General features: G+C 41.7%; 1 protein-coding gene across 1 annotated transcript; it reads right to left on the reverse strand.

Annotated features, from left to right (window-relative positions):
• Positions 1-254: 254 nt before the first annotated feature.
• Positions 255-9,725, reverse strand: COMMD2 (COMM domain containing 2). Its single transcript, XM_060242331.1, has 5 exons — positions 9,469-9,725; positions 8,348-8,425; positions 5,771-5,853; positions 4,230-4,403; positions 255-1,218 (listed from the first exon to the last, which is right to left on the reverse strand). Exons 1-5 carry the CDS (start codon positions 9,533-9,535, stop codon positions 1,021-1,023), a joined length of 600 nt encoding a protein of 199 aa, XP_060098314.1. The 5' UTR covers positions 9,536-9,725; the 3' UTR covers positions 255-1,020.
• Between the last annotated feature and the right edge of the window lie 5,883 nt (positions 9,726-15,608).

Raw genomic sequence — 15,608 nt, forward strand, 5'->3', positions numbered from 1 at the left:
GAGTCTTCATCATGCCAGATTTTTTTTAAGGTGTGGGGGGGGGGGGCGGTTTGCTGGTCTCAATAAGATGTATTCACATGACTTTGACCAGTCAAATGTTAGTGTGAATCCCATCATAAATCTTTCAGTCGTGATTCTCTGTGTAAGGAACTAGAACAGGTCCATCTGCAGCATGTAATACTATACAAGGTAGAGAATTACATACAAATAATTAATGCAGGTCATGCAATTGCCTCATTTACACCAATCCAATGTAAGACAGATCGCACATAATTGTTTATTACCTGTTCTGATGACTGACTCATGCAAGGCATTTTCCTCTACTCGAGCAGTCCCAACTTGTTTTGGCCACGCATTGCATGAATAACAGCATATATAAAAGTACATTTGTATAGAAAGCTGGCAATAACTCCTACCACCACAGAGGCATTTTTTGCAGGTTCCCTGTCTAAACGTTATACTATTTGAGGACATCCACTGAACAGTTTGGGCGAAGGAGGTTGTGTGAACCAGAAAATCATGCTCCTTGTTTAACATAGCAATTTTCACCAGAGGCTCCTGTTACTTGCTTATAAACATCAGCATCAACCAGCAATTATGGAATGAGGAATGTTTCCTCCACATAATGGAGTAGCAGATTGCTCAAGGATTACCCAGAAATGGCATGAAATCATATATACTGTGTAAGTTTTTCTTGATCCTTATGGATCAGGGGGGAAAAAGGGAAAACATTTTGGTCACCAATGCAAATAAAAGTGTCGCAAAAATATTATGCAGAAGGCAGCTCTTCATAGTTAGAAAAACTCAGGTGCTCAGCTAATTAATTTACATCTGGCTAAAGTAGATGACAATTACGCTAACTAGCATTAGACAGCATTATAAGGATAACACCCAAGCAAGTTCAGCCTGTAAACACTGCCTCAAGATCCAGGCACAGGAAAGAGTTTTGACTGAGATGCTCTGTTGTTTTTTTGAATGGTGCTGTCCATAACTCCATCATGTTTACTGAGGTGACAAACACTATTTGATGTTACGAACTATTCGCCTACAATGATTTGTTTTCATTTCCCCCAGAGCCTGTTCCAGTTGCTGAATCAGATGGAGCAATGTAGCAGGATCAGTTTGTAATATTTGGGCAGTCTGGCTTCCATTCTGTTCAAGGTGCAGTTTTAAAGTCACAACTGGCTTAATCTGTTGTCTTAGACTTCTGCTGGCAAGCTGTTTGGAGATGTAAGTAAGAGCAGTGGGATTAAAAACAAAGATTTAAAAGGAACACAATAAAACAGAAATATATGCAATTCAAGGCATACAGAATTCAACAGTATTTATAGAAAAATATGTACCGGCTTCTCCATTTTAAATTAGTGCACAATATTCATTTATTCAAACCATTATATATCATTGTTCCAAAATTTAAAGAGGCTTACAAAATAAAAAAAAAATTTAAAACCGCAGATAACAATAAAAAGATATCCACTAAACAGCTGACACTGAATCTGTAATTCAAATCTATTAAGAAGCCAGATTTTAAAAAGTTGTAGATTTGCATTTTAGCTATTGTTGATTGTTTTTTTAATAGTATATAAATTTGTAGATATGTTTTAACCTATTGTATTCTGTCTTATGTCCTCCCTTGTGGGTGAAAGATGGGCTAAAAGTGCCCTAGATATAAATCAAATCTCATCATCCTCTAAATTGTTGTAATTTCCATTATATGTAGCTGGTGATTTCTGGAAAATTTATGTTCCCAGCATACCAGACATCCCAGAACGCCTGACACTAAAGCATTAATTTCCAGGAAGGTACTTCAGACAAAGAGGAGAAGAGGAGGGCAAAAAGAAACAGAGGAGTGCTAAAAGAATTTTTCTTCCCATTAACTGCTTTCTACCACCGTCACTACCCATCAACAGGTTATATATTTTAGATGGTATATGACTCTAAAGGACATTGAGAAAGGAGATTAAAAACTACAAAGGAGAATGCTAGAAATGTCAAGCCATCGTACACCCTTGACCGAAGACATAGATGCAACTTTCATATGTGGTGGACTTGTAAAAAACCAAAAATATATTGGAAAGGAATACGCAAAAAATGCAGAACATATTAAAGTTTAAATTTTCAATGGAAGCCAAGAGTATGCTTTAAAAACTTTAAGAAAAGATATTCAAATACAGGGTGACAGCAGCTAGAACTGTTTACACAGCAAAATGGAAATGTTTAGAAAAATGGGAAAATAAACTTGCTGAACATGCAACGGTAACATTAACAATTTATCTGAAAAACAGGTCTATTGCAAAATTGCAGAAGAGATGGAGCACACTCTATATATGTGTATGGGTGAGATATAGATACATTATGTGTATTATGCTAGTAGAAGACAAAGTGAGAAAATATATACAAATGTATGGTAATGTAAAAGTAGAATTAAAATCTGTTTCAAATGTAATGAATACAAATGGGCTCTTGGTATATATAATAGACTTTATTTTGTCCCTTGATATGTTACTTATCTACTAAAGGTTCTATGAATATGCAGTAGTGGCAAAAATATGTAATACTGAATACACAGTAATGATGAAACTAATGATGTAGTCGAAGTAGATTAGTTAATGAAGTTTGAAACATAAATGTTGAATACAATCGTACCCCAAAAGATCTACGAACTATTGTATTTTATAGAAAACACCTTAAAATTACAATGAAGGGGATGTAAGGGAAAATATTTTCTGTTTTTTACACTTTGCACTACATGATTGTCTTTGACAAACACAATTATGCTGTATAAACCCTTTTTCTTTGTATAACCCCTTTTTCTTTCTTTCTCTTTTCTGTATCCCCATTGTCTTTCTAACTTAATAAATAATAATAAGCAGGTCACATACACTTAGGTGGTGCAATAATGCAAAGGAGGGGAAAGGGGAATTTTTATCTAGCTTAGATGCCAGAGACGAATTTAGCTGCTTATCTCATTCTGAAGACAGACACATTGAACTGTTTAAGCTTGTACTCCAAGCCACAGGCTTACAAGAAGAAGAATTGCAGATTTATACCCTGCCCTTCTCTCTGAATCAGAGACTCAGAGTGGCTTACAATCTCCTATATCTTCTCCCCCAACAACCCACCCCTGTGAGGTGGGTCGGGCTTTCAAGGACAACCTCTGCCAGAGCTATGGCTAACCCAAGGCCATTCCAGCAGGTGCAAGTGGAGGAGTGGGGAATCAAATCCTGCTCTTCCAGATAAGAGTCTACGCTCTTAACCACTACTCCAAACTGGCTGTCTATATCAGCCTCTCTACTAATGACTAAATCCACCCTAAGGAAGACTATGAATTGATCAACTGATTACAAAAGGACTTGCTCATCTATTGTGATCCATAGTTCGCTGTTTGGACAGCTACAGCTATCATAGCTTCATAACTGGCTTCATGCTACTATGAGGCCTTCTACAGGAAGTAGAAGGGGAAGAGAGGATCGGAAGGAAATCATGCTTCCTTATTTAGAAAAAAATTGTCATGCTGGCAAGGAACTGCTTGTGGCACAACGGCTGTGCCTCTTGGAGTGGATTTTCTCCTGGCACACAACTATGTATGTGTATGGGTGAGGTGTGGATACATGCTTGGCTCTAGAATAGCCTGAACAGTTTAGTCACCAATCCCTTCTTTTTCCTGGTTGAAATAAAAAGTAGTCTGCAAGCTGGACCTTTGGTTTGCTCTTGTTACAACCAATCTTTTTTCTTAATTTAGTTTCTGAATTTTTATTATACAATGTTTTTAGCAGCAACTTATTAAGTGCTCTTATATGCTTTCTAAAAGTTTGCTTTGCATGAAGTGTATCAGCAGTGACAAATTACTGTCTCAAAAGAGATGTGCTAGATCCAACACAACATGAGACAGCAGTCCCAACAGAACCAGATGGTTGTTGTGCTGACAGAAGTAGTATGGAGACAGGGATGGAAAATTCACGAGAGGATTAAAAAGAACTCCTTAAAAATTGGACCAGTTTCAAATACAGGCAAGCCTGCACTAAGTGTGCTCCTTCGAACTGGCAAGTCACATGACAACCAATTAAGCTGATCGCTTTCTAAGTGCTCTTTTATAATCATAGGCAAAAACTTGTACAAGCAACAATACTGCCTCAATCACTTTGAAGCTGCAACCTTTAACTTGCACTTCATTGTGACAAAACTAACTAAAAGAAGCTTGTGAATATTTACTAAGAAGGCAGGCTTACCTGTACATCTAGACGCCATTCAAGACTGTGATAACTAGGAAGCTTTGGTGCCAGCTCACTCAAAATACTTCTGATCTCTTTTCTGTTGTCAAGATACAGCTGAAGTAGTAAGGCATTCAGTTCTTCAGAGAATCCCAGTATAAATACAGTGTCTTGGAAATCTATCTCAGAAATCTAGAAATTAATTACAAGCAATATTAGCTCTCAGCTGCGTTAATGGTATTTTTCTTATAACCTCTGCATCACTTGCTCTGGCTTACTGTAAACTATGCCTTAATGAAAGGAAATATTAAATTACTGGATTGGCTCCATCTAGGGGTTTTTTCACTCATCCCCACCCAATTCCCCCTCATCTACCACCCCATCTCCAAATGGCTTTTGTCCATCCAGATCCAATGATCCCCATTATAGGACATGGCTCAGTGGTACAGCATCTGCTTAGTGTGGAGAAGGTCTGAGGTTCAATCCCCTGCATCTCCAGGTAAAAGGATCAGGTCCTGAGACCCTGGAAAGCCACTGCCAGTCTTAGTAGACAGTACTGTCCTTGATGGACCAACAGTCTGGTTCAGTATAAGGCAACTTCATGCATACTCATTTGTATTCAAAATGGCTGCATCAGAGGGCAGATTCTATAGCATTGCATCCCCATCATAGCCTTTTTCGTGGTTAAAAGGGACCATCCTTCCTTTTCTTTCAGTCAAAAAGTCGGTTGGATTCAGCCAACTGGCTGAAAGATACTAATACGAAATGGCAAAAGGAGTTCTAGAGACTGAGGACTACACCTCTGCAAACATAATGTGCTATCAGTTCGCAGCATGTATTACACTGTTGCCACTGCATAGTTTTTATTAAATACCATTCTTCATTCTATTTCTACTCAGTATCATGCCAAATATGCTATGCTTATTAAAATGTCTATATTCCTAGTATATAGTTATTAGAGATCTCTTCATATTGATTGTATTGATATACATGGTGTAATCCCTTTTGAGTTTCAGTGAGAAAGGCAGAGTATAAAAAGAGCAAATAAATACATAACCAAAGGGACTCTCATTGACTATTTTAATCATATGTCTAGTCCACAGCAATGAAGACCAAGAGAGTAACAGTAATCCTAGCAGTAAACTTGCTAAATGCACAGGAAAAAATTATTCCAGCTTGCTCCTGTGTCTTTTAAAACAGTTTACTTACCTCATTATAGCCCACCGTTCTTACCAAGAATGACTCAAAATGACTTACAATACATCATTCTCCACTCTGCCATTTTATCTCGCAACAACCTTCTGAGGTTGGTTTGGCTGCAGAGGTGTATAGCTGGGTCCAAGATCACCCAACACACTTGACCTGTATCCTCCAGTGACACTTTTCACACCAATATTCTGATTAAGAGGCTGTTAACAGCATAGAATACAGGCCAGGAAAAAAGTGAGCAACTACATTGTGGCTGCCGCAAAACACAGAGCTCTGTAGTCTGAAGTTGAGATCATTTGGTAGAAACAAAACCATGTGCATTTTGCTAAACTGCGTTATGTGAGTCTTACCATGAGTTTTGAGCTCTCTGTAAGAAGATACGTTAATCCCTCTATTCCATGCTGAATTGTCTCACTACTAACATTAAGTTTTCCTGAAAAAAAAGAATCAGAAAAGTTACAACACTTGAATCAGCTATAGAAGAGACTGATCTATTAGCATACACAGAATAAGAAATAGCTAATCAAAACTGTTTCAGTTGCAAACCCAAATACACAAACTAGAAGCAAGTCCCAATGAACTAAACATATGATTGTACTGTTAGCATATATTTAAGCCCATTTAAATGACTGTTTATAATGGAAAACAGAGGCAGAATGAGGCCTACAGACACAGAGATGATTCAGACTTCCATCTGGCAATATTTCACTTAAGCGCACACAAAGAGCCAACTATTTTGTGGAAGAGGAAGAAGGTGGTGTGGTGGTGGAGGAATTGTTTATGCCTTGGCCCTTACACTTTTCCAGATCCAAACTGCTTCCCATCCCCAGTGTTCAGACTGCCCGTAAGAGACATTGAAGGTGGAAGTGGGAGAAAACACTCAACATTATTGCTCTGATCGGCCTTGCTGTCTCTATAGTGGTAATCCCTAACATGGCACCCACAAGGGACACTGATGCCTGCTAATGTGTCCCCTGGGGCCAACATACTTCTTCCCCAAAGCAAAGGGAGAAAAAAACTGTAGCTTTTTCCTATCTCACTGGAACAGGAGGTACTTCAGAAGAACCCACAAAGCATCACCACTGTGTTTGTAGGGAGCACCCATTTAAAAACAGCTGACTCCTCACCAGGCCTGTAGTCAGAAAATGTTAGGTGAGGGGCCCACGGAATAAAATTTCGGAAGCAGGGACCCCACACTCTGGTAGCCCCCACTCTCTCCTCTGCCACTGCTCTGGAGGACCCCCCCCACTCTCCCCGCCAATCTCGGGGCCCCGCCTCCCTCCACAGCACCTCCTCAGCTGATTGGCAGGAAAAGCTGTGCTGAGGTCAGCGCTCTCGTGGGGAGGAAGCAGCGGAGGCAGTGGGCACTTTTTCAGTGGCTTGCTGGTCCTTCCTTTTGCCGCCGCCCCACGCTGAAGGCCTGGAGAGCACCGGAAGGCCAGCATAGGAGCACCAGCCTCTGTGCGCTTTTCCCACCAATCAGCTGATCAGTGAGGGGGGGGCCTTGAAAGAGCCCCAGGAGCTGGCGCTTCACCAGGTGGGTGGGAGGGGGAGGCACTGTGAAGGGGGGCAGGGGCCGCAAGAGCAGTGGGAAGATCAGGGGCCACTAGAGAAGTGGCAGCAGAGAGAGCGGGAGCCGCAAGAGCGGTGGGGAGAGCAGAGCTGCCAGGAGGGAGCATACAGGTCGAAGTGGGGGTTGGGTGGAGAGGCCTTCCCCACCGCCGCCCTCCCCCAAAGATACGGGCCTGCTCCTCACAGGAGACACTTGTCTTGGAATCTTCTACATTTGTGACTGACCCCTATCCCAGTGGCTGCTGATCTGTGGGATCAGCCATCTGCTCTCCTCAGCAGCCATTCTGTGGCAGCACCCACAGAATGTTCAAAATAGTCCATAGGCTTAACAATGTTTGGGGGCACTAAAGCTTTTTACACAAGGAAAAAAAGCCACAAATCCCCCAGTTTGGTGTGGAATTATTGGAGGGTTGGGGCAGTAATAAATAGTGTTTTGTTTCTAAAACACAACTCAGCAAAGAAAGACCATTTCATAATCTGGCAGTTCTCTGGAATCAGAAAAACAATAGGCATCATCATCATAAATAACTGGGGGGAGGGAAGCTAATCATTTTAATTTACCCATCCTAATCATATTACTTGCTTATTGGATGCTCCATCCTACTAACTGCATTGACTTACACTGTGCAATCTGCTATATGTAGTACTGTTTATTGCATTCAATTTCATTATGTGAGGAAGTGTGCCTGCACACAAAAGCTCACACCCTGAATAAAACTTTGTTGGTCTTAAAGGTGCCAGTGGACTCTTCAGACCAACACTGCAACTATGTAATCCGCAGTCTCAACGAGAAAGGCAGAATATAAACAACACAAAATTACATAAATTAAATTAAATATCCAATCTTGTATTCCTTATTTTATGCATATACACAAAGAGAGTCGGGATCAAGTTTAATCTGACTTTTGTTAAACATCTTAACTCCTTTAACTATAGAGGAGAAAATAAAATATTTTCCAAAAAGTGCAAAAGATGTGGAAACAGGCAAGACTTTTTAAAAAAAGAATGGCCAAATTTTCAAGCTGCCTCTGTCCTTTTGGCACATAAAATGTTTTATTTGCTCCAAATAAATTTAAATAATTTATTTTGATGTTTTGTGGCACACAAAAGAACATGGTTTCAGTCCAGCAGTAACTTTAAGACCAACAAAGTTTGATTCTGGAAATAAGCTTTCGTGTGGAATAGTAAGCCACTGGACTCACACATTATTCTATTGCTTCAGATCAACATGGCTACCCACCCGAATCTGTAACACACAAAATATACCATGTCTATACCAAGGTACCAACTTAATCAATATCACAATTGCTTTTAACTCCCAAAAGTAATTTTGATAACATTCCTTTTATTCTTACTTGCTGCTCCTTCATAGATTTTTGGGTTTCTGCCTTTCCTTAAGAACTCCATCACAATCCGGCCAAATTCACTGACAACTGCCAGAAAAACCCAAAACAAAAAAGAGAAGAATCATTGGCAGAGCTCAGTGGCTAAATTATGGTTTGGTCACAGGACTTGCTTAGAAACCATACAGAGAGCACAACAACACTCATTTTGAAGTTTAGAATTTCAGGATAACTGGACAAGAGTGTCAGCAGTGTACATATTCTGCTCCAGCAAATGACTATCAGAAAGCCACAACACATTAATACGACCACTATCACTAATACACAGTGTAATATTATGGATAGTTTTCACATTGATTAATGATCTATAAAGTTTCTATAGACCAAACCCTTTAAGATTAGGTTGCATAACAAGTAAATATACACAGAAGCGCCCTGCACAATTGCTTTAGTGCATTAGCATAACTCTGCATATGGTTTACACACACTTGGATTACTAGCAACTATTCACCTCTATCATTTCTTTTTATGTAAGAATGCCCTTTAGTTCCAAAAAAAATATTTGTCCATACTGGTTATTCTAGCATCCTTCCTACATGTCCGAAGTACCTTTAAGATTTTTTAAGAGCCTTATTTAGTTCTGTACTAATACAAGTTTGCGACCACAGATTGCAGACCCTTACTACTTCATATTAATAGCATCTTGCGAACAGAAAGCTACAGCAAGCAAAGCCCATTGTAGTGCATTTTTTGCTCGCACGGGTTGTTGGTTTTTCTCCGTTCAGTGTGAAGAAACATCTCAAACTGAAGTCGTCCACCTCAGTCCGACGTGTATCCAACATGTCAGGACTCTTCCTTCACCACGCCCTCCTACATGTGCGAACCAAAACTGTGATTCCCTTTCTAACAGTTTCATGCCAAGCGGAAGTTTATAAGGGGCCTTTCCCTATTTCAGAGGGGAAATTATACCAGCCCAGGAGCCCTGCAAACTATGGACTGCCCAGCCGAAATATTTTATAGCTCTTCAGGACGTTCGGGTCTAATTCACAGCATATAACTGTGTATCTGTATTTCTGCATAGCTCTTCTCTGGCACCAGTAGGGCTCGAGCCGCAGAAGGGGAATAGTCAGTACCTGAACTCTCCACCTGGGTAAGAAAGCGCAGGTGCTCCTTGTGCTCCTCCGAAAGTACAAGCAACATCTTTTAGGTTATGCTCCCCTCGCCTTCCAAACACTCGGCTTCCTAACTGCCGTGCGCAGCCAGATAAAATCCCCCCCTTAGCCAATGGGAGTGAAAGGGATTACTCTTCCGGTGGTGAAATAATGCCTGCACCGAAGGTTCCTAATTTGGATCTGTCCTCCAGATTACACTAAAATGCTCACGGTTGGATAAAGCTGCTCTTAGTGGACTGCGAATTGACGACACACCTGTTATGAGGGGTTAGTACTTCCGTAATAGCTAGGAGGAAGGGGTGCGGGGAGACGATTTTTAAAAATGCGAACCATTAGTAAGCAAAAGTTGGAATTGTAGCATAACGATGCAATTCTAAGCATAGTTCTTGAAGGTGAAGGATTTAGTAGGGAGTATTTCTGATTAGCACTGCGCTGTGAATCCCAGCTTCGCCACTTTTCCAAATGAGTGGCCTCGGGTAAGCCACTTACCCCCGACTTCAGCCAAGTGAACACATGAACAGTTCCTAAGGTTGCCAGCCTCCAGTTGGGAGCTGAAGATCTTTCAGAATTACAGTGTATCATAGATTAGTTTCCTAGGGGAAAATGGCTCTTTGAATGGTTATTTCCAACTGAGGTTCCTTCCCAGATTCCACTCTTCCCAGGCTGCACCCCAAGATCTCTAGGTATTTCCAACCCAGAGCTGGCAACCCTAAATTGTGTTACAAACTCCACGTTTTCCCAGATGGTGGTTCCTGGTTTCATTCATAAAGTGAATTTGTGTTGGCTCATTCTTACAAATAGGTAGACACCAATGTTCCCTCTAAGCTGGAGAGTCTTGTGAGCAAAAATTCTACTCTGTGAGCTACTGGCACTAAAGTTGTGAGCTGCTGCATAAATTAGTGTGCTCTGGGGTTATCCTTCCTGAGCTAAGACAAAAATGTGTGAAGTGGAGGATAAAAATCTGTGAGCTAGCTCATGCCAACTGAGTTTAAAGGGAACACTGATAGACACATAGGCAGGTAGGATGTACACATGTTCACTGTAATATATACACAGGGCTTGATTCATTGTTCAGAAACAAGGTAATTGTGTTATGCTTTGATCATAGGGATTCTAGCTTCCAGGTGGGACCTAGGGATCCCGAGAATTACAGCTCCTCTCCAGACAACAGAAATTAGTTCCTATGTAGAAAATGGATGTTTTGGAGGGTGTACTCTGTGGAATTGTACCCCACTTAGGTTCTTCCCAGGCTCCATCACAAAATCTCCATGAGTTTGCCAACTTGGATATGGCAACCCTACCCCCCCATCCCCCACCAGTGATAAATCACAATATTTTTAAAGGATGTGCCATATATCCAGGTGGACTGTGGTGGTTTTTACATAGGGTTGCCAAGTCCAATTCAAGAAATATCTAGGGACTTTGGGGGTGGAGCCAGGAGACATTATGGGTGGAGCCAAGATCAGGGCTGTGACAAGCATAATTGAACTCCAAAGGGAGTTCTGGCCATCACATTTAAAGGGACGGCACACCTTTTCAATTCCTTCCTTCCATAGGAAATAATGAAGGATAGGGGCACCTTCTTTTGGGGTTCATAGAATTGGCCCCCCTGGTCCAATCTTTTTGAAACTTGGGAGGTATTTTGGGGAGTGGCACTATATGCTATACTGAAAATTTGGTGCCTCTACACCAAAAAAACAGAGCCCCAGATACCCGCAGATCAATTCTCCATGATATTCCATGGGAATAAATCTCCATAGGGAATAACAGAGTTCCCAGCAGACATTTCCCTTCCCCCGCTTTCTGACGACCCTGAAGCAGGGGGGGGGGAGGGCCTCCAAACCAGGGGATCCCCTGCCCCCATCTGGGGATTGGCAACCCTATTTTTACATCCAGACAACAGCATCCCCTGTAAGCATCCCAGTCTCCCAACTCACACTTTCCAGTTTTGAAGTTACTAACTTTCACAGAAGGGCATAGGGTTGCCAATCCACAGGTGGGGGCAGGGGATCCTCCAGTTTGCAGGCCCTCCCCCTGCTTCAGGGTCATCAGAAAGCAGGGGGTGGAAAGGGAAATATATAGTGGGCACTCCATGATTTCCTACGGAAATTGATTCCCATTGGGTATAATGGAGAATTGATCTGTGGGTATTTGGGGCTCTGGTGGGCTATTTTTTGAAGTTGAGGCACCAACATTTAAGCATAGCATCCAGTGCCACTCCTTAAAACACCCTCCAAGTTTCAAAAAGATTGAACCAGGGTTCCAGTTCTATGAGCCCCCCAAAAGGTGCCCCGTCCTTCATTATTTCCAATAGAGGTAAGCATATATCATTGTTCCCCCTCCATCCTTGTTGTTGTAAACCCTGTGAGGTAAGGTTAGGCTCAGAATATGTGACTGGCCCAGGGTCACCCTTCCACAACAGAGTGGAGATCAGAACCTGTGTCCCCAACATCCTTGTCTTTCACAGTAGCCACTGCACCACTTGTCCAATCCGCATGTAATTTACAGATTATATGGGAATCCCCCCCCCCCATTTTTATGTAGACAACATGTCAGGTATGACACTTTAGTTGTTGTAAAAATGCCAGTACCATGGCTGGACTAGCTGCACATCAAAAAGCCTTGATTATTGCAAGGATGATCCACTCAGACACTCTTTTTGAACCTGGCTGTGAACATCTGTTGCTTTGGGCTGTACTCTGGAGATATGGCCAAGAAGTAATCTAAATAAATAATGCTTTTTCATTCCTTTATCTTCTCTGCTGTCAGGAATGCCAGACAAGCATGTGGTGCTTTAAAGGAGATTGAGACAAAGGTCTGTGTGGGAAGATCTGAAGTCAACAGCTTCATATGAATATTTTGTTTCTTACTATTTCTGAGAGAGTGACATAGTTGTGGTTTAAATGGCTTACTGTAAAAATATATATTTATAGGTTTAATATGTTTTTACTTTGAGTCCCAGGAAAACTACATTCAGCCTGTGTGAGTCTCATTAATATTCCTGCAGGAAATGACTTGGATATGGGCTTGGATCCTGCCTAGCATTTCCTCAGGTGTAAGGAAGGGGATTTTTGCCAATCTCCCCTTGCAGGAGGCCTCTGATCCCCCCAGCTATTTCTGGGGGAACAGCATTGTGGAAAGCATTTGGAGCTGCCATGGGGGAATTGACAAAAATCTGTCCCCCTAATATTTGTGGAAATTCTAGGCATGAAGCAAGCTGTGCTGAATGTCAGCATTTTTTTTTCCGTATGAATACTGATTCATTTTTTAATTTCTCTCTGAGAGCCAGCTTCATGTAGTGGTTAAATGTGTAGACATACCTGGGAGAACCAGGTTTGATTCCCCGTTCCTTCATATGCACTGTCTGATGTGACCTTGAGTCAGTCGCAAGTTATCACAGAGTTATTCCTCTCAAGAGCAGTTTCTATCCGAGCTCTTTTAGCTCCACTTACTTCACAGCAGGGTGTCAGATGTGGGATGGGGAAGGGAATGGAGATTGTAAACTGCTAATACTCTTTCAGGAAGTGAAAAGTGGGTTATAAATCCAATCTCTTCTTTTTTCATGGGATTATTTATGAAGTGAATGAAAAAAAGACAGCCATAGGACTATATTTTTTGAGGGGTGGGGGAGAATCAAGGACCATGCTAGATCCTTCTTGTCCAGCATGCCAAATCCAGCTGATCAGGCAGGCCCCAAAACCCTTAACCTTCCTCACTAGGTGGGGCTACTATGTTTCCAAATGGTGCTTCAAGGAAATAATTAGGAAATAACTTCCTTAACCAGCAGGAACCGTTAAAATTATTTTGTCATACCCAAGTGTGTATGTGTATTTTAGTAATTATTGACTGTAGGCATCAGAAACATTGAATAAGAACTGTTCAGAAACTTTTTTTATTAGCAACTGAATTGACTCCTTTTATTAAATGAGTACAAGTAAACTAATACAGAAGAGTATTACGATAACAGGGGTAGACTGGCCATTTAACTTGCAGAGAAATTTCTTGGTCGTTGACCAAGCTGCTGGTGCTGCCTTAGTAGGCGCAATGGCAGCAAATGCTGTCTGCATCACCCAAACAGCCTCAGACAAAACTGTAGCCTTGTGGGACCGTGCCCAGGCACAGCTTCAAGAGGGTCACTCTCACCAAGCCCACCTTCTGCCACTACTGCACTGACTTAATCTAAGGGCTGGCGGGGTAGCTGTGCATATGTGGGCGGGTGGGAAAGAGACTATACAGTGTAAGCCTACTCAGAAGTAATCCCCATACTGGTTGATGGGGCTTACTCCCAGGGAAAGGTATATAGGATTGAAAGCATCAAGGGAAATTGCATTCTCTCCCTTTTTTGGGGGGAAGACTTCATCCAGAAATGGCATTCAGATCAATCAGCGATCACCAAATCTTATAATTTGCCACAGTAGTGAGCTTTTTGCCATGTTCATTCCTCCAAATACTTGTAGTATTCCTTTTAATAAACATTCTTTCTGATTCATCTGAGACTTCTTCCAGTATGGATATAGAGATGATGTGCATGTATCTGTAGGATGTTTTAAATCCTTGTGTCAAACATGAGGCCCAGGGGCTGAATCAGGCCCCTGGAGAGCTCCTATTAGGCCCTCAAGCAACTGGCTGTCATCTGCTTCCTTCTCCCTCTCTCTTGCTTCCTTCTGCATCACAGCTTGCTTTGCCAAGCTTGCTCAATCGCACAGGAGCTACAGAGCAAAGCCTCTTTTTTCTACATTGGCTGAGGCTTTTCCCTTGGAGAGGAAGGGGGGAGGGATAGCTTGCTTTGCCAGGTTCTTTCAATCACACAGCAGAGCTACTGAGCCAAGCCTCTCTTCCTTCTATTGACTGAGATCCCCTCCCCCAGTCCTCTGAGGAAGGAAGGAAAGAGCCAGAGTTTTCTTTGCCCAGTTCCTTGGATCCCATGGAAGAAATACAAAGAAAGCACCTTTAAGACCAACAAGGGCTAATGCTTTAAGCATGTTTTATTTTAAGGGTTTTTAAAAAATCTTTAATTATGTTTGTCTGTGCCCTTTATAGAGTTTATATATCTGCTATCTAATCTTAAATAGGCACACACATGGCCCAGCCCGCCGTGGCAATGTCTCATGTATGTCTGAGCCGGCCCTCATAACAAATGAGTTCAACACCCTTGTATTCAAAGATGTATAACCCCCCTCCCCCAATGGTACAAAAATGACAAAAAAGCTGATAATACTATTGTGAGGTTTATCTTGGGTAAAGCCAGTTTTTAATGTCCTGTCCAACAGAAAATCTTGAATTAAGCCCCTGTCCTAATGTCCCTACCTTCTGAAATATGGTGAGTGACTACAAAGGACATTTTTCGTGGTGGTGCGCTCCCTCTGAGTAGAGATTCACCTGGCTACTAGGATTGCCAGCTCTGCGTTTGGAAATTCCTGGAGTTTTGGAGGGTGGAGCTGGGGGGGTGGGGTCGGGAGGGGAAGGAGCTCAGTGGGGTATATTGCCATAGGCCCTGACTTCCAAAGCTTCTCTGAGGGGACAGGTCTCTGTTATCTGGCTATCAGTTGTAATTCCAGAGGATTTCCTGGTCCCACCAGAAGATTGGCAGCTCTACCTGGCACCTTAGTGGTGGGGTATAAAAGGCCAAAACATTCCCTTTTCACACAGGCTTTTAACTGAGGTTTAATTGAATTTTTTGCAAGTTTCTGCATGTTCATATGGAAATTACCATGATGACTACAGTTCTGATGATGTCAGGGTGTGGCCTAATAAGAAATTGAGCACCTGCTGGACTTTTCCTACAAAAAAAACCTTGCTGTTAACCACACTGATATAACAGTGAGCAAAGAGCTGCAACAGTCTCTCCAAGTTTACTTAAACAACTGGTTCTTGCTTGAAAAAACTTTTGGTGAGTCCAACTTATCCAGTCCAACAATATGCTGGATCACTCCTTTTTAAAAAATGAATTTCGGTTCCAACATGTCAAGCAACACAGAAACCAGGCTACAGTCTGCAGCTTGAAAGACATATAGCCCTTAAATAACAATCTAATTACAACAGTAATACCAGTTATATAAAATTTAATTCCTCCCTTTTACTAATTAACTTTTCAGATACAT

The sequence above is a fragment of the Heteronotia binoei genome, chromosome 6 (assembly GCF_032191835.1).
Source record: "Heteronotia binoei isolate CCM8104 ecotype False Entrance Well chromosome 6, APGP_CSIRO_Hbin_v1, whole genome shotgun sequence".
NCBI classification, from domain to species: domain Eukaryota; kingdom Metazoa; phylum Chordata; class Lepidosauria; order Squamata; family Gekkonidae; genus Heteronotia; species Heteronotia binoei.